This window comes from Acanthochromis polyacanthus, chromosome 11 (assembly GCF_021347895.1).
Source record: "Acanthochromis polyacanthus isolate Apoly-LR-REF ecotype Palm Island chromosome 11, KAUST_Apoly_ChrSc, whole genome shotgun sequence".
NCBI classification, from domain to species: domain Eukaryota; kingdom Metazoa; phylum Chordata; class Actinopteri; family Pomacentridae; genus Acanthochromis; species Acanthochromis polyacanthus.
Genome location: NC_067123.1, coordinates 28,286,082 through 28,313,095, shown reverse-complemented (window position 1 = coordinate 28,313,095; position 27,014 = coordinate 28,286,082). Strand labels below are relative to the sequence as shown.

General features: G+C 41.1%; 3 protein-coding genes across 8 annotated transcripts in view; 2 read left to right on the top strand and 1 right to left on the bottom strand.

The window, feature by feature from the left end:
* The first annotated feature begins 2,304 nt into the window (after window positions 1–2,304).
* casd1 (CAS1 domain containing 1) lies at window positions 2,305–12,695 on the top strand. The gene is made up of 18 exons (XM_022213617.2): window positions 2,305–2,791; window positions 3,926–4,022; window positions 4,308–4,428; window positions 5,519–5,563; window positions 5,659–5,721; window positions 5,846–5,890; window positions 6,005–6,128; window positions 6,597–6,811; window positions 6,928–7,347; window positions 7,462–7,551; window positions 7,659–7,778; window positions 7,988–8,144; window positions 8,274–8,353; window positions 8,573–8,674; window positions 8,770–8,910; window positions 9,347–9,424; window positions 9,819–9,911; window positions 10,222–12,695. The coding sequence occupies exons 1-18, from the start codon at window positions 2,551–2,553 to the stop codon at window positions 10,489–10,491; spliced, it is 2,502 nt and encodes an 833-aa protein (XP_022069309.1). The 5' UTR covers window positions 2,305–2,550; the 3' UTR covers window positions 10,492–12,695.
* Window positions 12,696–12,799: 104 nt separating this feature from the next.
* Window positions 12,800–25,828, bottom strand: sgce (sarcoglycan, epsilon). 5 transcript variants are annotated; one of them, XM_022213618.2, is made up of 13 exons: window positions 25,538–25,823; window positions 23,317–23,424; window positions 19,989–20,111; window positions 19,535–19,692; window positions 18,940–19,012; window positions 17,747–17,945; window positions 17,016–17,178; window positions 16,070–16,284; window positions 15,581–15,607; window positions 14,424–14,612; window positions 14,018–14,061; window positions 13,376–13,413; window positions 12,800–13,204 (listed from the first exon to the last, which is right to left on the bottom strand). In XM_022213618.2, exons 1-13 carry the CDS (start codon window positions 25,581–25,583, stop codon window positions 13,154–13,156), a joined length of 1,434 nt encoding a protein of 477 aa, XP_022069310.1. In that variant the 5' UTR covers window positions 25,584–25,823; the 3' UTR covers window positions 12,800–13,153. The 5 variants fall into 5 exon arrangements, with proteins under 5 accessions (XP_022069310.1, XP_022069312.1, XP_022069313.1 ...); XM_022213620.2 differs by lacking the exon at window positions 13,376–13,413 and having other exon boundaries at window positions 25,538–25,826; XM_022213621.2 differs by lacking the exon at window positions 23,317–23,424.
* ppp1r9a (protein phosphatase 1, regulatory subunit 9A) overlaps window positions 22,776–27,014 on the top strand; it is a 64,160-nt gene continuing 59,921 nt past the window's right edge. Inside the window, exon 1 of one of the 2 annotated variants that reach the window (XM_051955024.1) lies at window positions 22,776–23,000. The gene's annotated coding sequence lies outside the window, so the exon portion shown is untranslated. Of the gene's footprint in view, window positions 23,001–25,165; window positions 25,303–27,014 lie in introns of those variants that run through there. The other variant, XM_051955023.1, reaches the window with a different exon arrangement.

Genomic DNA, 27,014 nt, shown 5'->3' with positions numbered 1-27,014 from the left:
GTGGACATGTTTTTGTTTTTTGACTTTTTTTTTCAAAAGGACATATTGTTAATACTAATAATAATACTAATATTACTGCTTCTACTACTACTACTACTACTACAAATTATAATAATAATAGTAGTAGTAATAACAATGTAAATCTAGTAATATATATATATATATATATATATATATAATGTAAATGTAATAAACATAATAATCAGATATTAGATATTATCCAGTAAATATTATATTTATTGGTTACTCCTTATCCCAAGTAAGTAGAAAAAACTAAAATGCAAACCAAACCAAAGCTTGGGTCTTAGGAGGTTCAAATTAGATTCATTTATTTATTTATTTATTAATAAAACTTAATGTAAAATCTTGAAATTTTCCTACAATCTGGGAAAGATTGCCCCGTGGGAAAAAAAGAACCCTGGAAGGCATTTACGACTCTATAAGATAAGATAAGATAAGATAAGATAAGATAAGATAAGATAAGATAAGATAATGCGATAAAAACTGGCCAGGAAAATTGTTGTGCCAGAAAAACATGACCTGATATAACACAAGAGATGAATCTAACTACGGGAGTCATTTTGATCCAATGAAAACTAGTGCTTTTTTTAAGCATCAAGGTCACCATCATCTAAGACCTGAAATAAAAATTGACTATAGTGGTTGGTAAGAGGATTGTTTATATTTTTAATTAATTAATTAGGGTGATATCAGCTAAAATGGGCCACTTTTTGGTAAATCGCTTGTAGCACTAACAAAAAACAATGTATTCTATTAAAATGTGGTTTTATGGCTAGTAATGGATGTTTTCTTTTAATTTTGTTTTGAAATTATCTAGTAAATAGGATTGTTTAGTTCCTACAGGTCTTGATACAACAGCTGTGCCAATTTTTTTACACAAGCAAAGTTCAGGTAAAATGGGCCAGCTGATCAGGTAAAATGGGACGCTTATCAGGTAAGTTGGGCCAGTCCAACTGCAAAGGGATAGTCATCAATTTTTATTGTAAAAAAACTGTCAATATGGCAACATACTGTGTAAGAACAATTTAATAATATCAGGACAATTCATTACATTGTAAATGATTAACTGATCTGCTCATGGCAAATGTATTGAATCCACATGGCACTGTGAACTTGGGTATAAAACACATAAATAATGATTAAAAAAAACAACTGCAACCTACTAGGCCTACAAATGGGATGAATGCATACACTGAACCTCGATAATATCTAAATAGTCAAAATTTTAAAATGTGTGTGTGCTTGGGTAGGTACATATGTCATGGCCTAGGCTACTTAAACCACAAATTTAAATACAGTCCTGACAGGTGAAGCCGTCATCATCATAGATGTCGTTCTCTTTGCCACAGCTCTCATGGCACCAGATTGAACACTAGACACTTGATCCATTCCTCTGTTGCCTTTGGGTTGTCTCTTTTCCTCTCTGGTCCTTGTTCCTCCTCTCTTCATCTATCCTCAACTGTTCTCTCACTTTCTGTCTCCTCTGCTTGTCTCCTTTCTTCCTCCATCTCTCAGTCCCTCTCTCTTTTCCTCTCACTTGCTTCTTGTTTGCCATACTAACTGCAGATAAAGTCAGTGGATTGTTACTAAAAACACTGATCATCATTATTTTTAGGCAGATGCATCCTTTTCACATAAATGCCTACTCCGTTCCCTTCAAATGTGTACATGTGTGCATGTGTGACTGACAAAAAGGGTGGCCCATTTTAGCTGAAACCAGGGGGCCCAACTTACCTGAATAGGTTCAGCTAAATTGGGCCACTAACAAAAACGTCAATCTTTGAAAAATAATGTCCAAATACCAAACTTTAAGCATTATTTCTGATAGGTGTCATCAAGACAGATATTATACATCAACAATTTTATATATACACGTTTCTTTAATTGACTTATCATCCTTATAATTTTTATCAGAAATTCTTATGCCAGTCCACTCACCACGCAGTTTTCCGGTGCAGTGTGGATTTGAATCTTATCTCCGCCCACAAAAACAACCACAGACCAATAAAATCTGTTGTTTCATGTTAAGTACAGTTGTGGCAAACATTTGAGACCATTTGCTGTCATTGGCTCTAAAAATCAGAGGGGCTATGACATCCAAAGCTTAAATGGCCCATTTTACCTGATATCACCCTAATTAATTTTACCTCCTCCTCGGTTTCCACTATGTAACTTCTGGTTTCGGGTTTGTCAGCGTGTTTAAACAGAAACTATGCCAATCATGCGGAAACCTGATGGAGAGGTGGAGCATAGGAAAGAAGAGTAATTTCATTATATTGCAGATCCTGGATCACTGTCTGTTAAATCAAACAGGATATTGCCCTAGACCGGGAACTGAACTGAGAGGGTGTACTTATCGTTGTTCCGATAGTTTTCCATTCTTTGCAGTTATCAAATGAGACTTTGAAGCCATAGAACTTTTCTGTAATCCTAGAAAAACTGCGGACTGTTTAAATAATTTAGTGGACGAATTTAGATCCATGACCTCCTGAAGCTCATTTAGATCCGCACCTGCTTTTAGCGGCGGTGATGGAGGCGGAGGAGGTGGTGTCGCAGGGAGCAGAGCAGGCAGATGGTGCACCAGGAGGAGCGCAGCCGCCACACTGCACAGCTGCTTGTTGTCATGGAGGAGCAAAGATGGCGGTCCTGGCCTATAGCCCGGGCAAACGCGAAATAAACCAGTATTTCACCGTAAAAAACGCCAAACTGATATCGCTACTGGTTGTTATTGTGCTGCTGGTGTTTCACACGGCGTCGCGGTACCATGGAGGTAAGTGCTCTTGTGCTGTTTAAACTTAGCGCTGATGCTGCCACTGCAACACTTGACACGGGCTAATGGTAGCTTAGCTAGCTGCTGCTGGTGTCTCTGGTCTTTGCTGCTCGGTACACCTTCAAAGAGATGAAGTGTCCATTCTGTAGACCTTACATGGAGCTGTTTGGGTTGACAGCTCCTCGGACTAAAATCGCAAACGGCAGCAGCACGAACATATGTTGTCGTCTTTGTCCGAGTGGCTAAAGCTAACACTGCATTTAGCTGTGTTTACATGCTCCTGTCAGAACACGCTTTATTGTTGCTGGTAAAGCCGTGGGTAGGCTGCGGAAGCTAACACGAGATTTGTGGCACCGAGAGGTCGATGTCATGTAAATAGACAGTACTTACTATTAAGTTAACTTCCAATGTAAACATACTGTTAATAAAGCTTGCCTTTAATATCGACAAATTCCATCTTTAGTGGTTTGTAACAGTATCGTAGCAGCCTGCTCTCTGTCTCAGGGCTTTAATTTGCATTATTACCTTGTTGGGCAAAGAATTAGCTGCGCACAGTCACATAAAGGACTGGATACTCTTTCTCAGGTGTGAAGATTTGACCCGTATTTCCATTGTCCTTCATTTCTAAACAAACAATGACACGTCGCACAAAGCCATGAGTTGCACTATAATGAATGTTATCGAGGCGTGATAAACATGTAGCCCAGCTGGCTGCTTACAGTGGAGTTCGACCATGAAAAGGAAGGAGCCTGAGTCCTCTGTGTACACACTGAGCAGCTGCTGTGGACGGGGAGGGCATCAATATGCCCTCCTCTCTAGCCAGCCTGCACAGCCTTCATGCACCCCTGTTTCTATGGTTTGACTCAGTTGCAGATGGCTCCTTTCATTTTGCACACAAATGAATAGCTGGAGAGATTTATGCTTAAGCTAAATTGCTGATGGCTTTATTTTGTGCTGTGGCCCCTGGCAGAGCCGTGCATTGTATAGTCCTTTGACAGCACTGAATGAAAAGCCACGCTACTATTGAGACAGCAGGTTTCTGTCATAATCAAAGAGAGGCTATGAGTGAAAGCAAGTTGAGTTTTTTTTTGTTTGTTTGGCATTACTGGTGGCTTCTCTGTGTCTTGCCTCCAGGCGGGGACTCATGTGATTGGCTGCTGTCCAGAGGACGTTACTTGGGGGAGAACGTATGGCAGCCATATGGCTGCATGATGCACAAATACAAAAGCATGTGAGTCACGCAAACTGCAAAGTTACTACATTTACAGTATTCTTTGGACAAAGATATATGTGTGGAGCGGTGATAAATGTTGTTATGTGTTTGTCTTTTTGAATGGGTTATTCATGAGACAAATAACAAATTGAGGGCATAAGATCACTTCTGCACAAATTCTGTGTAGTAAGAAGGTTCAAGATTGACAAGGTTAATTTGAAAAAGACAATGATTTACCACAGCACAGGAAAGATTTACAATTGCAGTTGATTCATATTCCTCACTATCACCTTTGTCTTACAGTGAAGCCAAAACCTGTCTTGCTGAAAAGCGGGTGGCCTTTGTGGGTGACTCACGAATCAGGCAGCTATTTTATTCCTTTGTCAAAATTATTGAACCTGAGCGAAGAGAAGATGGAAACAAGGTAACTATGAGGTTTTTCTTGGTTCAGAATGGGTCTTTATGGGGTGGCTATGCATAACAGTGGACCTGATTTGTGTGGAACTATTAAAGGCAATGAGGCCTTGCCTTATTTGACAGAAATGTATGAATTTTCCTGTTGTTTGTGACTATTTGATAAACAACATGTATGCTATGCTTACGTAAATTAGACCTCCATTAATAAAACTAGTTTAAAGGAATGAGTTACTCTCAGTTTTGGCACTGGTAAGTTTTCTTTGCTGGCGAAAACAACTTTGAGGGGACAACAAATGCAGGAAATACCCTGATTATGAGAAACCGCACCATTCAAGCCCAGGATTTTTCTTAGGAAACTGTTCAACAGAGTGGTTATGGTGCACAGCATACAGATTTGCAGATAGGAAGCATAACTGTAACAAAAAACTTCTTTCACTCAGCTTACGTGTCTAGATATGTTTATAAACTGAGTCAAAATAATTCAGCCTAAAAATAGAAATCTCTTTCGTGCCATACATAGTTTGCTACGATATTCAGACTGATCACATCAGCAATGAAAACATATTTGGAAGAACAGATGCAGAGATGTACGGTTTAGGCTGCAGGGCTGTGTGTCTTCCTGTAAGAAACGGTTTTCTGTTTTAATATGAATCCATGAATGAAAAAATCCATGACTAAGTCAACACTTCCAATTGGTTATGAAGCAGTATGACCAACTACAGCATGTTGGTGTGAGAAATCACTTAGTTCATAGCTGTGTTTGAAAGTATTCCACCATTAAGCATCAATTTGCTGTTACTTTCTGCTCTGAACAACTCGTGACTTTAATGTTGAAAATAACACCTCTGATGTTTTTCAAACTGAACAGACTAAATTTTATTGAAGTGTGCAAAAACAGTGAGGCCTGAAATGTAGAGTATGCATTGCATCAAAAAAAGTTAATATAGACGGGTTTGTTGAAAAACTCACTCAGATAAATGCAAGAGTGGGATGTATTATGACTCTACAGCAGCTGTTTTGGTCTGGCAAGAGAAAAAGAGGAATACTGTCATCTTAACAGACTTTTCTCTCTGTCTGCCTTCATGTAACATCTGAAGCATGAGGACATTTCCTTTGAAGAAAAGAGTTCCTCTGTTAATGTGGTGAGCTATTTCTGGATTTGTTTGTATCTCGTCTCTTCACTCAATAAAACATTCTGATAAAAATTAAAAAATATGTAACGCTTCTTTTTTTGTAGGACTTTATGTGGCACCCGGAGGCGAATAATTCAATGAAGGAGCGCTTGATGTCATGGACACATGTGAGTGGAGATGTTACGCTCTCGTATCAACAAACGGAGGACACTGTTCGTCGAGGAGGATTCATAAGCTTGAAATTGTCACATGATTTGGACTTCAATATTTACAATGGCTCATGTGTTACAGGAAACTTCAGCAAAACCAGATGTTGTCATCCTTGGAGCTGCCACGGTAGGCTGTACAAAATAAGTGATTAGCAATGTTTACACGTCTTTTGCAAGACAAACCAGGCGAGTGGGTGAGTTTTGTTGGCCTAAATGTTATCGATTTATCTGCTTACCACAGTGGTCCATCAAGTTGCACAGTGGCAGCAGCGAGGCCCTGCAGCAGTACAAAGTCAATCTGACAGCCATCACTACGTATCTGGAGAGGCTGACTGACCATGGAGAGGTCTACTGGGTCCTGCAAGGTGAGATAACCTTCCAGTAGAACATAGAATATCGAAACTTTTCATGTTTCACCTCAGTCTTGCTGGTAAAGTGTTGCTATTGACTACATTCACTGCTGTAATTAATCTCCCATGTGATGATTGCAGTCAAGGCAAATGAGATTGCCATAAGGAAGACTTGATCTTTAATTAATTCATTGAACATAAGCACTTTAGTCTGGTTGCTCTGGATTATCTACAAGTATGTTCCATTTTTCATATTTAAACTTTAATGAGTGCTAAAATTAAAGCAAACAAAACAGACACATAAAAACTAAAATATCTCCAATTGCATCCCAAATTCCCAAGCAGTATTTTACCCTGAAAGTTGAACTGATTGGTAATTTCATACATTGCACTACATCAACTTTCCATACATGCACTCTCTTAATTAAGCCCCTCTTCCTCTCTTCACATTTTACACGACACCATCGCACCGCCGCACTGCAGACCCAGTAAATGAGGAGGTATTAAGTGAGAGCAGGAAGATGATCACCAACCAACAGCTGGAGCTGTATAATGACGCAGCAGTGGATGTGCTCAACAGCAGCAAGCGTAATGGCAAATCCAGGGTCAAGCTGTTGGCTGCGTCTCGCCAGGCTGCACTGGAAACTATCACCATGTCAGACGACGGCTTGCACCTGCCTGAGAGCACCAGGAATGTGGTAGGCAGGAGATTTGTTCATTTGAGAGTGTGATGTTGGAAATTAGACTAACAGCACAGTTCTTTTCTTTGTGTCTTTGGATTCTACTCACATCATCTTTGCCTCTCTCCTGTCAGGGAGCCATGGTCCTCATGAACTCGGTGTGCAACAAGCTGCTGAGGCCCATTGACGGTTCCTGCTGCCAGACATTACCGCCTCCAAACATCTTCCAGAAGCTGTCAGCCTGCTTCTTCCTGGGCTGTGCCGTGGCCTTCCTGGTCCTCCACATCCTCGGCAACAACCGCCACCGCCGGCCCGTGCCCCCCGATGTGGAGAGCCTGGAGGAGAAGAAGCCAGCGACTGCAGCCGTTCCTCTCGGTCCAAAGGCGCCTTTCCAGGCCCTGTGCAAAATGGGCATCATAATGGGCTATTTCTACCTTTGTGACAGAGCAGATGTGTTCATGAAAGAGCAGAAGTTCTACACACACTCCACGTTCTTCATCCCTCTCATCTATATATTTGTGCTGGGGATGTTTTACAACGACAACTGCAAGGAGGTGAGATGGTGCTGCTTGTGTCTTGAAAAACTTTGTAAATATTGATCTCTCTTTCACAATGCCTTCTTTATTGTCATGTTTTCTTTTTTACATATATATTTGTCACTCACACAGACCAAATTACTGAACCGAGAACAAACAGATGAGTGGAAAGGCTGGATGCAGCTTGTCATCCTCATCTACCACATATCTGGAGCCAGTGCTGTGAGTCCTAAATATTCCTTTTACACGTCCGTCTGGGAGTATCCTGCTTTGAAATTGCTTACACTGATATTTTAACAGCATGATGAGTTCTTGTTTCTGTCTTTCAGTTCATTCCAGTGTACATGCACGTGCGTGTGCTGGTGGCAGCGTACTTATTTCAAACCGGTTATGGTCACTTTTCCTTTTTCTGGCTAAAAGGAGACTTTGGACTTTACAGAGTGTGTCAGGTGAGCAAACAAACTTCTTATGACTCTCAGTTGATAGATAAACCGTATATAATACACACAGACTTGAGGTAGACTGAGCTGTAATTATTATCGTTGAATGAAGCTGTTATAGTGGTAAATACAGGTATTTCTTGTACTTCTGTGTTATTATGAGTGGAATGGTCATCATTAGGTAACCCGTGTGCGTTTCTATGGTTTCATATTCACAGGTGCTTTTCCGTCTGAACTTCCTGGTGTTGGTGCTGTGTGTGGTCATGGACAGACCATACCAGTTCTATTACTTTGTCCCCTTAGTCACCTTCTGGTTTGTCATTATTTACGCCACGCTGGCCATGTGGCCTCAAATCCTGCAGAAGAAGGCCAACAGTAGGTGTCAAATAACTGGTTATTGTATACTTAAGTAATTATGAGCACACACTTTTTCAACTTTATTTTGAAATGTGCCACATTAAGTAACGGTGTTAATATTAAATGTGTGGCTTGTTTTCTGAACAGATAGTGGCATGTGGCATCTTGGAGTCTTGGCAAAGTTGCTTGGCCTCCTGTTGTTTATCTGCGTCTTTGCCTTTTCACAGGTGTGTGAATGTAATTGATTTAATATCACCTCTGTTATAACCTCACATGAATGCAATGGCAAATTTTCTTTATTTTAAAAGAGAATAGGCACATATCCATAGTTCCTAAAGCTGAGCAATATTGAACATTGAACTACATTATCTTTGGTATTTTTTTGGTCCTTGTTGAAAACTGCCAACTTTTTTAAAACGTTCATGTTTGTGGTGCTGTGACTCCAGGGTTTTTTTGAGAGCATCTTCTCTGTGTGGCCCATCTCCAAGCTCTTTGAGCTCAACGGAAACATCCACGAGTGGTGGTTCAGATGGAAGCTGGACAGATTTGTAAGTCAAATGTGTTCCGCTCCAGGTGCACCCAAGTTTAGTACTCTGTCTTTGAATTAACAAATCCTTCTGACTGTGGTAATGTTGTTTTGCAGGCGGTGATACACGGTATGTTATTTGCCTTCATCTATCTGGTGCTGCAGAAGCGTCAGGTGCTGTCGGAGGGCAAAGGAGAAGCTCTCTTCTCTGCCAAGATCTCCAGTGTGCTCCTCTTCCTCTCTGTTGTCTGCTTCATAGTAAGCCTCTTTAACCTTGGGTTTCTCAGTGTTTGCACACGCCAGTAGTGACTTCACTGTTAATATTAGGTTGCTGCCATCATTCTGTACATATACCCTCTTATTTTTCTTTCAAATTTGAAAGTCATTGCTGCAGGTTAATATGAATACTTCTCTTTCCAAGTCTGAGTAACAAAAGGGGCCCTAGAAACAGTAGCTTCGGAGAGAAGGGCTAAACAGGAGGGGTGTATACTTAATGCACATGCCACTTCCTGGTAGCCTTGGCAGCTACAGTTGTTTGTTCTTTATGCTTTTGAAGGTCGTTCAGAAGTTCATGCTGTCATTTACCGGCAATTCCAGTTACTGTTTGTTCTGACTTAGTTCGTTAAGCTTAAGTCAGTCACCTCCTGTTTAATAAAGCATTTCATCTAACTTCTCCTTGTCTACATCATTCTAGACTTACTCGATATGGGCAAGCAGCTGCAAAACCAAAACAGAGTGCAACGAGATGCATCCTTACATTTCTGTGGTCCAGGTACACATTTTATCTCTCTGTGTTTGTCTCTTTTTTCTGTCTTTGCCTTCTCTATTATTCTTACATAGTTTCACAGCAAGCACACCCTGTCTAAGAACATTGTTTTATAATTACCTGCCTGATTAGAATTCCTTTGCGTTTGCCGCAAGATGTCATTATCCTGTTTACGTGACAGGCTGATAGGGAGTTGCCTCTTTTCATGTCTAAAAATACTATCTACAATTATTCCACCCTGCAGAATCTTTTATTCCTCCCTTTCATGTCACGCTAACTTGCGTGTTTAAAGCTCCTTGACTTGCATACTACAAACTCGCACAACAATAATTTCATGATAGGCCTGTTGTGGCTTCATGCTTTGCCTCTGAGATATGTCTTTGCTCTCTGTTGTCCCCAGATTTTGGCCTTCATACTGATCAGGAACATTCCTGGCTACGCCCGTTCTGTTTATAGCTCATTCTTTGCGTGGTTTGGAAAGATCTCCTTGGAGGTAAGGTGCTCCTGGCTGTGGAGTAGCCATAAATATGTAATAAAAGGTTAATCTATAAATGTGTGACTACAAAGGGTGTTGCAAAGATAACAGAATACGATAAGTGAGCAGTTAAGTGAGACCTAAGACGAGAAAAAAAAAATGAGGAAGGAGGCAGAACTGATTAAAGTCCAGGAATAAATATCTGATTACAAACACTGCTTGATGGTGTGTAGTGGCTTTGTATGTGCTATTCAGTAGCTCCCTCGAGGGAACAGGGAATCAAGACGCTTCATTACACTACTGGACATTCTGTGTTTGTCTCCCCCAGCTGTTCATATGCCAGTACCACATCTGGCTTGCGGCAGACACTAAGGGAATTTTGGTCCTCGTCCCAGGCAACCCTTCCCTCAACATCATGGTCAGCACCTTCATCTTTGTCTGTGTGGCTCATGAGGTTTCCCTCATCACAAATTACCTGGCCCAAGTGTTCATCCCCAAAGACAACATGGCCCTGCTGAAGAGACTGGGCGCCATGGGAGTCTTCAGTCTGGTTTTTTTGCTGCTGACCAGGGGAAAGCAGCCCACACCAGGTGCCTGATGGACACCTCATGATGGCAGGGGAGAGGACAGAAGAGACTCCCCAAGCTCCTGCTGACATTGAAATGAGGTACAGAGGAAGCTGGGAGCAGCCCTTTTTTTATCTACTGGTGGCCACAACGCCAGTAGGAACCTGTGGAGAACAGTGTCCGACTTCTGGCCACATTTGAGCAGATCCTGTACTTTATGACTGCTGTAAAAGTCGCACACTGAAGAACAGCACCCATAAAAGGAGGGAATTGCTCCTTTCAAAGGGCAAAGTGCAAACTGCAGAAGAAAAAAAAAACAAGCAAAGAAAAAAGAAAACATACTGAAACGTTTACATTATGTGGTTTTCTGGATTTGCAGCCGCGTGAAATTTTTGACAGCGTCGCTTCTATTTAGCCAAACACACCAATAAGAAGTTTACTTTGTCACATACAGTACTTTCTGTCTTGACGTCACTCTGAGAGGGATCACGAGGCGAACACTCCGTCCACATGACAGTAGCAGTTGAAGGTGATTTCACTCAGGTGGATCCATAACCTACATATTCAGATATCTACTCTTTAATGACAAATATGTTAACTTGTGCTGCATTACATTACATTGTTCAGTATTTCTCTCGTGTTAGATATCTAAATATGCAAAATATGGACCAGCAAATGGGCCTGGGTGATTGGAAACTGTCGAGGCTAAAGTAAAATTTAGAGTGCAATTGTTAAAATGTTGGAATATCCTTTGACATATTTTTGCAGATGTTTTTGTGAGCAATTTTAGAAATGTTTGACTTGCAGAAAGGCTCTGTGGTCACCTGCTGTAGCTCTGAAATTCTATGTGATATGTACAGTATTTAATGATTTAAATTAAGCTTATATTTTATACCTTTTTTTGGCTTTATTTTGTACGTTCGTGCCCATGACTGCTGTTGGTGAAGGAAGTATTTCATAGATAATTTTGTACCCATCGCAGAATCTCGTAGATGATAACCTGTTGATGAGGTTGAGTCTTTTACAGGAGCAGCTCAATTCCTAGTCTGTGTACATTTGTATGATAGAGTGAGAGATTTATTTTATACAGCGAGTTTAATCCTTTATCCTTTCGTTGCCGTTAGAACATGCCTCATAGCTCTGGTGGGAAACGCACCAAGTTGCAAACAGTGAAGTACAACAGGACTAACAGCTACATGTACATCATCCATTGCTGTCACAGCCAGTGAACTTCTGTCAGTGAACGAGTGAAGAGTGAATGCCTTTTGAATATGCAGCTCTTTTTTTTTTTTCTCCAGTGGCTTATACGTACAATACATCTGAGTCACATCTGTGATGTAGCTGGGATCACAAGCTTCCATCTTTCGGCACTTTGCATCAGGGCCACATCAACATTCAAACTACTTGGTAATGCACTGACTGAGCTGAAAAGACACGTTACTGTTGCTTAAATGGAAAATGTTGTAGATTTTGTCTGTTGATAAATAGGCATCATCTGTTTGCCTATTTATCTTCATAGACATTTTGACAGAGAGCACTTTTCTTTTGAGACCTAGAATTTTTGTCCGTTTTTGTTGCGTAATAGTGTTTAATATGAGCTTAACACGGCACCAGTGCAGATACCTTATGCACTTTGACACATTTTTATTGGGTGAAATTAAAAGTTTTGTCAAGATCATCTGGCAAAGATTTAAGCTGTATTGCAAAGTAATGTTGAGTTGTGTACGACATCTGCCAGCTGGATAGTAAATGATTGCAGGGTCAATCATCCACTCCATTCATTTATGTAGCTTCTCTTTAAAAGGAGACGTGGGTCGACATTTACAGTCGAAAAGTTTGTCTACAGCTTTGGACGCTTCTCATGTCATTTATGTGATGATATAGTTTGGATTTTGTTCTCCAACTGTCAGAGAGCCAAGCAGATTTGCAATTTCTACTAACAGACAGCACCTCATTGTACAGATGGCAGTTTCCTTCGATGTGTAAAGTTTACTATCTGTTCTCTCATCTATTACCGATCAACAGCGATACAGTACATTTGGTAATTGTTTCTGGCCTTAATTGATCTCTTTGGTCGTGGAAGAGCAACAACTATTTATACCTGTGTTCAGGGCCTCTTGGAAATATGTTCCATGTATTTTTTTGTGATGTCTTAAAAAAATGTGAAATGTATCCATATTATTTATAAATGCCTTTATTCTGTTGTACATTGTTAATAATACCTTCATAAAATGTGCTGTTTGGGCTTTTCTTTTTTGGGAGAGGAGAGCAAACTAACCTACTTTTCATGTCATTCAGACATTATTAGTGTGTGTGTTATTGAGATAAAGGTACTTCAGATTATTTTGAAAGAATTTATTGCCATCATGTGACACATCACATAAAATTAATAACAGATGACAACTAAAGCATTTCAATGTAAAACTCCCTTTCCCTCTAAGGGGTCCTTTGTGCAAAGCAAGTCGAGATACAAACATACTGATCATAATTGTAACATTTACACAAATATTTAAAAATATTCTAAGATATCTTTATAATCAGCTTAGCTGTTCTCTTTCACGCTCACTCTTCAAAGTGTGAGTGCATGTGGATGATAAAACTTTACTTCTGAGACATGCAGATTGGCACGAATGTTAGAAAAAAAAAAGATAAGAGAAGTTGGAACAAAGTCAGCTGTGACACTGGTGCTTCTGGTCATAAATTCAGTGCTTCAGCCACTTTCCTCTCCTCAGGAATACCATTTACCTAGAAGAAATACGAAAAAGAAGTATATAAAACCAAATAGTCAACAACTCACGTTTATGTTCTGATAGGCTGTTAGTTCTCTAGAAGAGCTGAAATGACCTCATAAAAAAAAAAAAACAATTAACAAATCCAACATTATCTCCACAGTGACTTATAGACGGCAGCACCTACCTCCAGCCTTCGAAATGTTGACATGACATAATTGTCTCCTTTGTTAGCAGTGAACACAGAGAGCAGCAGGTTAGCGCTTCATGCAGCTGATCACCATGCTCACAAGAGGGTGCTCACATGCCAGCATCACAATTAGTTGTCATGCAGGAGTTGACCAGTCGAGTCCGGACGCTTGGATCATTTACAAGCAAAAGGAACAGACTGAGGTTGTAAGCAACACAGAGAAGTAACTACAAAGCCAGTTTTTAATATTTCTTCATATTAGTAATGCTAGTCAATGTGTTTAAAGCAGTTCGGTATAATAAGTGAATAAGTAATTTTACAGTGATATTAATAGACTTAAACCTGCTGGGAGACAGGATTTACTGCACTAGACATCCTAATTAATATTAGACAAGGACAGCTGTTTTATGATAATGTAAAGCAGAAGCACTGTAAAATGACATATAGGCAGCTTTATGCATATAGCCTTAGCTGATGTCTTTTTCATAACCATTTGTCACTTTAAACTGTTTCTATATTATTTAAATCTTGTTCTGACATCTACTTTCATATTTAATTCAAGCATGTGGCAGCATACACATGCAGACGAAGTACGACAGATTGCTGGACTACGAGCAAAGACTAGGAGGAAATACTAACCCGATGGCCGTTGCTGTGGTATCGTAATCTGGTTTTGCAGATTCCTGAAATCACAGACAGACAGACAGACATTCATACACAAACAAAAGCTATCATGTGAAAGCTTGCTGTACTTATATTATTGCATTTTTCCGCTCCAAGCCCATGAGGACAAATCATGGGACGGCTTGAATCCCGTAAGCTGCAGTCGTATTTTAAGGCCTAACTCGCTTTCTGCAGCTTTAGCTATAAACATGGTTAGAAAGCGCTGGAGGCTGGAGATTAAACGATAACGGGATTGTTGCAACTTATATTTTTCTCCATGATGACACCTACGAGCTGCTAATGAGCGTGTGCAGTTTCATGTGCGGCCGTGAGCATGTGAGTGTCTTATCCATGTGCACTTCCACCAGCTCCCTCAACTCACGCCTGTGTCTGCATTAGGGGCATGCTGGTGGTCTCGTAGTTGTCCGGGTGGATGGGCGGCACCACCTCGCCGCTGACTGGGTTGAAGACGGGCAGGGTGGAGAGGGGCCAGGAGATCTCCCGGTTCTTAGACATGCTCCGCAGCTCCTTGGTGGACTTCTGGATGGAGCTGTGGTGAACAAGCTGGATGCTGCAGAAGGGGAGAAGCAGTGGATTTGTATTGTGGCATGTTTTGGTGTTACGGCAGGCATTCTCTCACCAAAGCTTAACCCTCATGTTGTCCTCAGGGTCAAAAATGATCGAATTTTACATGAAGAAACAACCTGTCCTGCGTCACACACTTCGTGAATGTCCGGTTTTTCCTTCTTCAGAAGGCAGAAAGACTATTTAATCAAAGGACGCCACTCATTTTTATTGCATCACACAGAACTGTTTTCTTTACTAAAGTTGAGGTTTATTCTCACTATTATTGCTGCTAAAGGTACTGCATAGGTGTAAACATTATTTGTTTAGCAAGAGATAGTACTGCTATATCTAAGAAAGAACCAGAAATGTACAGAAAGTAGCTAAAAAATAGTTTTTGAAGGAAAACAACAGTGTACTGTAGACTGTAAAATGGAATTGTACAGTATATAGCATGGAAAAGTCATCGAATTTCAAGTTGAAACAAGGTCATTTAGGGTTTTTTTCTATGCTTTAAACATAATGGCTGGGTCATTTTTGACCCAAAGACAACACGAGGGTCAACTTAACTCATCGTGTGCATCTATGACAACATCTGCACTCAGTTTGTGCATGCACAACAGAAATATAACACCCAATCCTCACCTACTGCTGTGATTTCTTTTATCTGTCTGATTTAGGGTGCATAATATGTTGCTAATCTAAATAAATTAGTAGATATTTAGTAGATAAATAGGAAGAGATACACAATATGTACGACTGCGAACAGCATCGACTCCCTACTGCTAGCTGGCCATTGAAATTTTCAGCAGCCCACAGGATGAATTGATGTCAACACACGTATGAGCATATGAATGGGTATGAAACAGCCAGAAATGACAACATAAACAACAAAAAAAAAACTGCAAACCAAAGAGGGGAGGGACAGAAACAGACCCAAAATAAAGAAGAACACAGGAGAGGTAAAACACTTACTCTGGTGTTTGCATGTTTCTTTTTTCCCTAGAAACAAAACAAAATGGATGAATTAAATACTAATATTAATAGTTAAAGCAACATCTACACACAAGTGAATGGACTGTTGGATAACGACAAGGCGGAGATGGTGTGGAACACTGAGTGAACAGAGGGGGCACGTCTCTCCCAGCCTGTAAATGATGAAAGGATGTACTGCGGATGAATGATCGTGGCTGTGATTCAAAAACATCAAGATGTACACAAAGACATTAACCAAAACCCGTGACAGCTATTGATGAGGAACGTAATAATAAATGGACCAAACTACTGGATGGCAATGACAAGCTGCAGTCCCAGTCCAGATTTCATTTTCTGACTATCCTGCCGCTAACTGAGCCCTTTGCTGCCTCCTATATGCATCAGGAAAACTTTCATTGCTTCCCTCAAGTATTTATTGGGGTGTTTGGTGCATTATTTGCATATAAATATAAGACCAAGCACACTTACACCCCTTCCCGTCTGCAGCACATAGTGTAGCCGATGATGAAGAAGAGGACTAGTGCCACAGCGGAGGGAACGGCCAGGGTGACAAGGAAGTCAGAAAAGTAGTTCCGGCTCTTCAGAGATTCAGACGGGGGATTGTACTCCCCAAATTCGGGCAGGATTCCGGTGCCTGGATCGGGACGGGTAATATAAACTGGGACTACTTTGTTGATGTCAACCTAAAAAATAAGTAAGAATTAATTCAGGATTTGTGGCAAACACAGCAGATACAGTGTGACTAAAGCACAACCTTTGTTAACCATCTGAACCTATCTGTCTGCTGCTCCTGTCGCATTTTACAAACAATGGACCCATTTTTCACCGCAATATAAAGTCATGCATATCTATAGAACAGCACAACCTCTGTGCAGTATGGAGGTTAAAACACTTTTGCCAGTGCCCACAGTTAATACCAACACTGGAAAAACTGGTGTCTCCACATGCTACAGATAGATTTTTATTTATTTCCATACTTGTATACTTTCTGGTCTGTGTAAATACAGCCTGCAGTTTACTGAAAAAATGTATTTAATACTTTCTTTGCATGATTGGTGATTGTAGTTGAGTCATGCATGGCTGTTCAGTTGCACTGGGAAGTGGAGAATGTTTTGCTTTTTACATATTCCTGTGACTGCAAATTGTTTGGTTAAGTTTAAAATGCAAACTAATGTGATTCTGATGCAGTATCACAATTTGATGCTTATGTTTGATAAGTTTTTCTTGATGGAAGTCCACATCACACATTATTTTCTCGATCAATTCTGTCATTTGGCGTTTTTTTTTAAAAAAAGATAACAACCCTTTCAAACCCTCTATTAAAGGCAATAGTTGAAAACTCAGGTCCACCCTGCCCCAGCTTTAAAAACCTGCATCTTTTGGTCGAGGTGAATCTGTAGAAGAGCATCCTCACCAGAGAGATCTTACACCAGTCAATGTGAAACTGAGCTCTGAACTTTTTGTCACAGCTGATGGCAGGCTCCATTTCCTGACTGCAGCGTAACTGGTTGTGTGGGCTTTCCACCTCCCGAAGGCAAGATGAGAAGGGAACATCTGCACCGACCATCACATAAACACTGGGGAGAAGAGAAGAGAAAGAGAAGATGGAGCTTTATTTTACATGTTTATGCTGAGGACTGTAAGAGTCAAAGCATTTCCCCAACCGCTGAGTGTTCTCTTAGACGCTTTCATCTTCCAAAACGTCAGCATGAATCTTTGATGCACAACTTATGCACTTCATGTGGGCTATTCCCCTCTGAGCGGAAGAAACTGACAGCGTCTGTCAATGCAGAAGTGTAATCATTTAATGCACAGCAAACTGAGGATCCTCAAGGCCCCAATTAGATAATGTCTTGGTACAAGTGGACTGAAAATAAATGCAATTTGCTTAATTTAGAGAAGTGAAGGGGTCGCTCATGGGAAGACATATTTCACGCATGTTGTGTAAATCACAATGTTGAGTAAATTTTTAAGATACAAAATTGAGCTTAAACAGTCGAAGAATCGAGTAGAGTTAAATCTTATCTGTGTAAAGAGAAAAATAAATTATTCTGCTCTAACCAAAGCAGGGATCCTTCTGAAATGGAAAGCACTAGGAGTATTCACAGCTGTTAAGCACACTGTCGTGTTGGTGTAGATCCTCACCCTTCTTTCAGGTTGTTGATAGGAAGCGGCACACGGCCACCACGGTCCAGTGCCGAGGTAATGTTGATAGCATTGAGCCGCTCAGGCTGCCATACGTTCTTCACCGCTCCCAAGAAGTCCCCCAGCACCTCGCTAGCCAGCATTTCCTCCACATTCATGTTTTTGATGTAAAACTCTGCCTGGTAGGGCAAGGGGAACTCTGCACAGTAACGCAGAGGTGACAGTCAGAAAAAAGACAGACAAAGGTGAAACGTAGTGGAATGTGGCGGGTCAGAAGAAAGGACCAAAACTGAACAGACACCTATTAAAATCCATAAAACTGAGAAACACGTAACGCTGCAGAAGTGCTCTGTTGACATCATTATTGCTTTACTACTGCTGACACTGAGTTTCCCAGTCTGTCCGGCAGACGCTGGTGTGTCTGCTCTGTTCTGTTATGACTTGGCTTCCTTCTGGGGCCAGATGGCAGGTGACATCACAGCATAGGGAGAGTGATGTCACATTAGCGCTGCAAACAGCTGCTGAGCGTTCCCCCAATTCAGTTCCTATTGTACTACATGCACCGTGACTGGTCAACAAGCCGGCGAGCTAACATATACATGCACAGATGTGAAGTAAAGCTGCCGAGATGGCAAGGAACGGTCGTTTCCACAGAAACACTGTCAGAACTCATAACTCAAATGTACCAATACAGAGCGTTAAAGTAGCATATCATCCTTAGTGGAAGCATGAAGGATGAGTGAAACACTGAAACTCAGCTAAGACACATGCTTTAGTTTAGGTCTTTTCCAGAGCTTTTGATCATGTCACATAATCTTTATTAGAAGATGGAGTTAGCAGAGTTATCATGACATTGTAGATTCCCTTTTATTCTGAACACTTGTAAGAGGTACAAAGAAACCTGGGCAATCTGGCGAAGATCATGTGATGTGACTGAAAGCTACAGAGCAGCGAGTAAATGGAGCCTGTAGAGAAATTATTCCATCAGCTGCTGATGGATGTTAAACTATGCTGTCTGTCTTACTACATGGATTGATAAGTTGTGCCTGATAAAAAGTAATCAAAGGCAACATTTTTTCTTGAGGGAAGCACATTACACAGTCCAAGTACCGAATTTGCTCTCAGGATTTAATCAGGGAAGTTGCACAGTCTGATCTCTGTTTGCTCTAAGCCCCCACACTGGCGCCTCTTACCCTCTGTGGCCATGATGTTTATGATCAAGTTGTGCCGTGCCGTCTCGAAAGTGCGTCTGTTATAGGCAGTAATCTGCAACACACAGGGGTGAAAGTTTAAGCCCAGATCAGTGCAGCTTATATGGCAGCAGCTCTATGGACAAGACTGAGCCAGATACATGATGCAGGTTCTGTACCCAGCCGAGGGACCGCAGAGCGCACATGTGGCCTGCTGGAAACGTTAAGCCTTTTGGGAAAAGAATGTCTACAGTAGCTTATAGGGGACAAAGGAAGCATAAAAAACATAAAAGGATTTAAATCTAAAGACTCCAAGCACAGTATTGCACTATGCTACTACTAAATGCTCACAAATTAGCTGAGCTCAGTAAAATCAATACAAATGTGTTATTTTCCCCAATTACCTTTATGGGAATACATGATAATGTCTCCCATTCCAATAAATAAACTTGACAAATTCTTTCAGCGAAATGTTTTAATACCGTTCAACACTTCAAGCACAAATAGCAGCATCTCCTTTTCTGTACTCGGCAATAAGCAGCGGCACAAATGACTTCATCTCTGGTCTATTCGCTTTGAACGTGGTCCAAACACCCACCTCTATGACGGTGGGCTTGCCAACATGCTCTGCAGTGGGGGAACCATAGAGCACTCCGTCGCTATGTTGAGTTCTCTGGATATAACGCAGCCAGCCCGGCCTGTCGGGGTAGCCCATCAGGTTGGTGTTGAAAGTGATCGGGTCGTTGCTGGCATCGCCTGCACACAGAGCAGCTTAATGAGGGGTGGCCCAATGATTTGTTATGGGTCGGCACCAATGCGATAATGTACATTTAGACCTTTTAGCTGAATTGAGGATGTGCTGCCAATAGCAGCTGTGCACTTACTCCTAGTGAAATATAATGAATACTGTAGACAATGCACTGTGGAATTTATACGATAATTAGACCAATAAGTATCTCTACAAAGGTTTTAGTGTTATTTAGACATTTGAATCTACAACACTAGTCATTTGACATCAAAGTGCAGAAAATGTGAATGTGACAGTGTTATACCTGATTTTGGGTAAGGAGGAAACTCTCCTTTGAAGTACTCTCTCTCCAGAACATGGACAAACAGCACTCCTGCAGATGGGTAGACGTTACGGTCTGCATGTGACCTCGACAAGATGGTGACCACTGTGAGAGAAATTTCAAACACCATGCAAGTTAGCTCATGATAGTAGAGCATTTCCTATCCTGTGTGTGATTCATCACTGCCACCCGTGTTAAAGAGAAGGCGTTAAGCTACTTCACACTCTGAATGAAGTGTTTGCGACGATAGATTTTTCCACAGCACTCCCATGAAGTTTAAAGTATTAGCTTCACACAGTACAGAAACAGCGAAGTCTGAAGGGAAAAAAAAACTCACATTATTAGCTGCTAGAAAGACTACAATTGTGTGTAGACGAAGAGCAAGCTGCTACAGAAAAGCATTAAAATTCGGGGGCAAGGTGCTGAGGGTGCTGTGAGTAAGAGCAGCAGGGATGAGGGGGTCTTTCAGACTGTACTGAGCTCTTTTTGTGCCTTCCTCTATGCACTCTGTTTAGCCCCACTCTGATTCAAACACAAACATTTAGTCTATATTCGTGAAGGGCACCACCAGGAAAATGTCCGTCCCGTCACAAAAGTTTACACAAAGTAAAGCCGGAGGTGATTTGCCCCCGTCTCACTCGCTGCTTTTGTGTCTTTCTCTTTCACTACTTCCCTCTCTCCTGCTTCTTCTTTCACTCCTCTACTTTTAACCTCTCAGCAACCTCTTCTGCACGGCATTCTTGTGTTTTCCCTTTTTCTCTAACACTCTCTCTCTCCCACAGTGGGTGGGAACTCAATTTTTAATCACCATGGGAGATTGAGACTGAGTGTACAAGGAAGAAGAAGAAGAAGAGGAGGAGGAGGAGGAGGGGGGGGGGGATGAGGGGATGGGGGGGTTGTACTGGAGATCTGCGCTATGAAGTGCAAGTGAGGGAGAGGAAAGCAAGTCTGAGCTGTTCTCGCCTGCAGACACACAACTCCAGATGCATTAAGCAGCTAGGAAAAAGGTCTGGGAAAGCTCTGCGTGTAGATGCGCCTTCCCGCTGGCAAAATGTTTCTGATTTTTCCAATTTTTCCCTCCTTTCAGATCCTCTCTTTAGCATCAAACTATCATATGCTATCAGCAGCTACATAACATGAAGGGCTCTTTTACTTCCAGACTGTAAGCTTTGCTTAAACAGAGGCTTTTTTTTTTGAAAGAGAGTCCACCAAAGAGAGTAATAGAGAAGGATTTACATTTTAATCCGTGCATGAAAAAGGAAGTCAGCAGGCGATGTATCTGTTATCTATTACCAGAGGGCACAAAGGGGTTAAAGATTAGGTGACACAGTAAGCCGCAGACTATTGAGAAATTTCCCATGTACAAATTGCCGAACCGCAATCTGAGTACACTGATGAGCTGCTGGAAGTGTGAAGTTATAAAACAGTCCCTTATGTGTCTTAAACTGAGCTACATCTGTGACCAGTAACGGAGCTGCTGAACTGGCCATATGTCTAACGTCCCCAAGGGGCTCAGTCACAGCGAGATACGATCAATAGCGTTTAGCAGCCACTAAATGTTGCGTTACTTGAGCAACCTAGAGGTTATATCCACTGCATCGCTTTCCATGGTCACAATGAGGGAACCACCTGAGCAGGACTAATCCACATGATAGCTCTTCTTGCTGCAACTACTGCACCCATGATATTAGGATCTGGGTTATACAGCGACTAAAAATAAAACCTCATTCAGTTTCAGCAGACTAGTTGCTCGGTGATGACTTCAGTCGACCCGCAAATCCCGCTCTGAATGCGCACACTCGAATTCTATTATCTGACCCATTGGGCCTCATCAATTCTTCGGCACACAAAGGACCACTTTCAGATGCTCGCTGTCAAGGTCAAATACTGGCTTTTCTGTTCTACTCAGAGACCAGCTGGGCGCGGTGTAAACATTTGTGGCAGGTAAGGAGATGGAACAGGCAGGACGTTCGAGTGGGTCCAGATGGCCACGTAATAGAGTCAGGATTAAGAAACCACCTATGGGATCTGAAATGGTTTTCACATTCTCTACATTACATCTTTTATTCAACAGCGAACATGTAGGCCTAACACATGCGCTTATTGATCTCAGGTTAGCCAGTCTAACTTACAGGCCCCTTTAGGATTCACCGTTACTTTCGATTGTAGTCGCTTCCATTTACAGAGCAGCCAGTGTAAGTAAAGATCACTGACTAAGCTACACTGAGGATCTGCTAATAGCTTCAGATCTGCTTATTTACGGCACGAGGACTTTCTGCCAGGCCTTCTCGAGATGATGAACTGCAGCGTTCCCACTGTACACAATACATCACTGATTACAGGTTAATACCAAACTGTCCACTGTGGACTAACTGTTGGCCTCAGTAGAGACAAACCATACATGCACATGCATGACCATACATATAATAAGCCACACTTTCCTGACAATTGGGTTCACAAACGGATTAGCATTTAGGTATTTTCTACACATAATCTTACATACACAATTTCTGACACAGATGCCCATAAATCCCATAATGGATCACTAACAGGGCTTGGGGGCGGTGGAAATGGCTAACCAGATTTTATGCTTTTCTTGGCCGACCGTAGACTGATGGATTGTCAGGAGTAGTTAAAAAATGCCATTGGCAATACGGAGAAAAATAAACCAGTCTTGTTCGTCTCATGGCTCCAGCTAAGTGATGCCTCTAACTAGCGGAGGCAGAGACAAGAGAATTGTGTCCTTTAGCTCTGTTGAATCAGCTTCATATGCGTACATAGTCTGGATCAGGAGGAACGCATGTGCTTCTCTGGTGTTTAGCGGGGAAAGATAGACAACAAGGATTGCTACTGTTGTGCTATTCTGCCCGTGATGAGTCGGAGCCCCGCTGTTCTAAACTCAGACATGGAAGTGAAAGCAGTCAGTGTCACAACATGCAGAAGGACAAGAGTGGACACGAAACGGCCAGTTCAATCTTCTAGCTCAGCATAAAGGTAAGTAAATTGCTGACTTCTCTAAAATGATTGTTGAAAATTTTAAGTGCAGTAACGGACCAGTACGAAGAAATAGAACTTTCTGTAGCTGTTAATGATTAAAAATAAGTTCTACTTCTAGAAAGAGGGAGGTTTAGGGAGGATTTAAAATTGCTGTTACAGCAAAAGAAAGTGGGCCAAGTCTGAGGGACAGCAGACAACTCAAAACAATAATGCCAGTATTAATGGGGAACCAGCTGAGCGTGTGACTGTGTTATAATGGGGGAAGGGACAGCGGGTCAACACATGAAGTGCACCACTGCACACACCCACTCACCATCTCTGTACAGGGCTGTTCTCTGCTTCAAGGCCAGGGATTGCTCCATACGAATATTTCTCTCATGTAAAGCGCTGTGTTTCGTATCATAGGCATGCACTAGGTAAACTATTGGATCAGTGAATAAAAGCATGAATGGAACAAGTGTGTCTTTCAACAGCATTGTCAACAATACACCCAGTTGCCAGTTTTGAAGAACGCAAAACTAAACCTAATGCAGTCTATTAAGTTCATCCTACAGTAAATCCTACCTTTGCAAAGGTTATAGTGCTGTGTTATTGTTGAAGAGAGGTGTGGATTTAACTTTATGATCACATTGTAACTTGTAGATGTTCTAATATTTGAGCTACTATTGATTATAAATGAGGTAAAACTAATACATGATACAAGTTTACTGCACACCTAAATATTGTTTCAACACAGCAAGGCAAGCTTGTTTATTTTGCAACTATTTGCAATTCAAAGAGGCTTACCTGTAATGTTAAAAGACACTAAGATAAAAAGGGAAATTTTATATATATATATATATATATATATATATATATGATTTAAAAAGAAAAAAACAAGGGTAATAATTCAGTAAACCAAGAATATAAAAACTGTAATTACAGTGCAGTGAGATGTAAATAAACTGCCCGTAGTTTATAAATACTGTTTAGCATGTAAGCCTTGCTAAAAAAAAAAACAATTCTGGGGGAGTTTGTTTCAGATATTTGGTGGTTAGAAACTGAACAGTGGCTCTTTATGTATGTTTTGTTCTGACCATGGAAACAGTAACAAACCTGTTTTGCATGGCATGAAAGATCTGCACGGTTCATATCTTAGCAACAAATCATGAACTTATTTTGACCGCAGGGTAAAGCGTCTCACTTTGTTGGGGTTAGTTTCAGCTCTAGCAACAGTGCTGGGAATCAGCTCCTTCTGTACGACTGACGTTTGATGAAAGCCTGTAAAGCAGGGGTTGATCTATTATGGGCATGGCAAATTATCAGATACAACATCTAACATTCTTCCCAGCAAACTAAATAAATTGTGCTCCATTCTGATGCAGCCCACTGCACGTTACGAGTGATAACCTATCAACACTGAAGCTACTGAATGTTTTATTTTAAGCAAACATATAAATAAACTAAGACATTCCAACACAGTTTGGTGTTGGACTTTGGGTTATTCAACATTTTGACTCAAAAAAGATTTCCATTTTTACTGCAAATATGCATATCAGTTCCAAAAATTGGTACAGCCTAATAGTTTAAAGATGTACAGCTCTGTAGATTACTGGAGTAATCCATTGGTCAGAAACTATTCAGAATTTAGACATACTGATTAGTTGTTAGATATTGAAACATCCATTGGTTAGAGCTCTTTTATTGGACACATATCACAATAATTTGAATATCTTTGGCTCACGAACTGACAATACCACTCCTTAGGCTGTGTTGAATTACTACAGGCTGTTTTTTCTTTTAATATTTCATGGACCAAACAAATAATTACTCAGGGAAGCAACTGAAGTACTATTGTTAGTTGCGCCCTGCATAAACGAATGGTTATTTTTCAAGTCCTTGTCGCTAAATCAAGATTTCAGGCTTGGTTCATGGTCTAAAACATTAAGAACTCAGCAATAATTGAGCAAAAACTGAACATTATAACTTTCATGAAGGTAGGATTTATGTGGTAATAGACTGAAATCATTTTAGATATGTTTACCAAATAAATTGGCAACTGAGTGTATACATTATTCTGAAAACAATGTGCGTACCAGCGATAGACAGCTCTAAGAAATCACATACTGCCACTGTGCAGATGCCCCTACAGTCAAATAAGGACAAATGAAATTGCTAAGCTGACGTTAGCTGCGTAATTAGGCATTATTAACACACCTGGTACATAAATGTGCACGGGCCTTAACCAGGGGAGACACCGGCAAGAAACATAATCAGCAGGACAACGTAAACGATATTATCATCTCCGCTGGTATATAAGGTAATGTTGAAAACGCTATTTTTTTTAACCAATTATGTTGTGATATTGAGACTCTCTCTTCGTATAACGGTTTAGCTGTCACTTGGTAGCCATTTTTCCATGTCTCCTCCTCAGCCTCCTGGAAAAAATGAGCAGAGCGGCTAAGGCTAACTAGCTAGCTAACTAGCAGAGGTACCTTATCAAAGGCGAACGAGTGAAAACGTCGTGATATTCTCCGAGCTAAATCGATACGTACCCGAACCCAGCCACACCGCGACAGCTGTAGCCGACATGGTGCCCATCGTGCCCGTAAATCTTACATGAAAAATGCTGTTTTATCTAGTCGACATTGGGTTTGACAGCCATAATAATAAGCATCCTGCAGCATTCCTTCCTCCGCCTCCTTCCTTCACTGGAAACAGCACCGACTTCTCATTGGCTGAACATCTGGATGGAAAAACATGGTTGTCTCGTAAAGAAGGAGCAAAAACATGATGTGAATCAGAATAGGAGCACCACGCCTTTGGCAAATGCTTCTGTGTGGTGTTGTTTAGTGATGCTGGCTTGAGTTTTATCCAGCTGCTTAACAAATACAAAGCTGCCTGTGTGTCTGTCTGCTTGTGTGTGTGTTTGTCAGGTACCTGATCTGAAAGATGCTTCATTATCATTATGTCATTTTCTGAGAGCATCTTGTCATTATACTTGCTAAAATGTACTGTTTTAGTAGCTTAATTAGTGGCTTTTTAAATTCCTTGATAATGCATCTAAAATTTGTATCAGGACTTGTGAAGACAGACACACATTTTTATTCTCAAACAGGCACCATTGCCTCACCAGGGCTTGACCTCCATGTGCACAGCTGTAAGAGGGCACAGGCATGTTTGCAAAGTCTTCTCCAATCTGTGCAGACCCCCTGCAGAGGCAGTGCTAGCAGACAGATGGCCGTGTTTTGGCCCCTTGGCTCCAAGTCAGCTCTGCTAAAGGGCTTCGGGACCCTTAATTCACCCCTGAGGCTCCCTTGATGTTGGCCGCCACTAAAAGAGCACTTTGATCTTGCAGAAAAAGCCTCGTAATTCTGGCTAACATACTGACAGTGGTCACTGCGTGCTTCGTGTTTGATAAATTCAGATTCCAAACTGGATTCTTGGCTTCCTCAGTGGTGATAAACATGGTGCCATCCATCCTCTGTGTACTGCAGTGCGTGGCTGTTTTCTTCGCGCACCCTCCCTTTTATCCCCTTAAGATTATTTTTAGGTTGCTTAGCAACATCTTCTCATAGCCTGTGTTTGTATGAATATATCACAACAATCAGTATAGGTAGGTTCATGCAATGAAGTTGAGGGAAGCAAAACACTTATTTCTTGGAAAAGGCCAAGATGTGTCTAATTTGAGACTGATTTAGACTAATTTGAATCCAATATGTTTTCAGCATAGCCTGCAGTATAGGTTTAAGCAGTAATTGTCCTGAACTGGCTTGTTTTGAGTTGCAGGCGAAGATGCTAAACACTTGCTTGCTCTCCTCAGCAGTGAGGGTTGTTACAAAATGAGTCTGGGAAAAACTGTAAGCCATTCTGTTGCTTTTAGTGTAACAGATGCAAAAGAAACACTTTTTTATATTATTTTTGCTTTACAAAATTCAAGATTCCTGTACTGAATAATAGTTTGAAGGGTTATCAATATAATTGTATACAGTGTGGCTTTTTGTAGAGAAATATGCAACCCACTCCTACTGT

Coding starts and splice junctions, on each gene's coding strand:
- casd1 (XM_022213617.2), top strand. CDS start 2,551: ATGGAGGCGGAGGAGGTGGTGTCGCAGGGAGCAGAGCAGGCAGATGGT. Junction 6,129..6,596: donor GGTCTACTGGGTCCTGCAAG/GTGAGATAACCT, acceptor GCCGCACTGCAG/ACCCAGTAAATGAGGAGGTA. Junction 8,354..8,572: donor GCGTCTTTGCCTTTTCACAG/GTGTGTGAATGT, acceptor CTGTGACTCCAG/GGTTTTTTTGAGAGCATCTT.
- sgce (XM_022213618.2), bottom strand. CDS start 25,583: ATGGGCACCATGTCGGCTACAGCTGTCGCGGTGTGGCTGGGTTCGG. Junction 19,013..19,534: donor GCAAGCCCACCGTCATAGAG/GTGGGTGTTTGG, acceptor TGTGTGTTGCAG/ATTACTGCCTATAACAGACG. Junction 13,205..13,375: donor CAACATTTCGAAGGCTGGAG/GTAGGTGCTGCC, acceptor TATTTCTTCTAG/GTAAATGGTATTCCTGAGGA.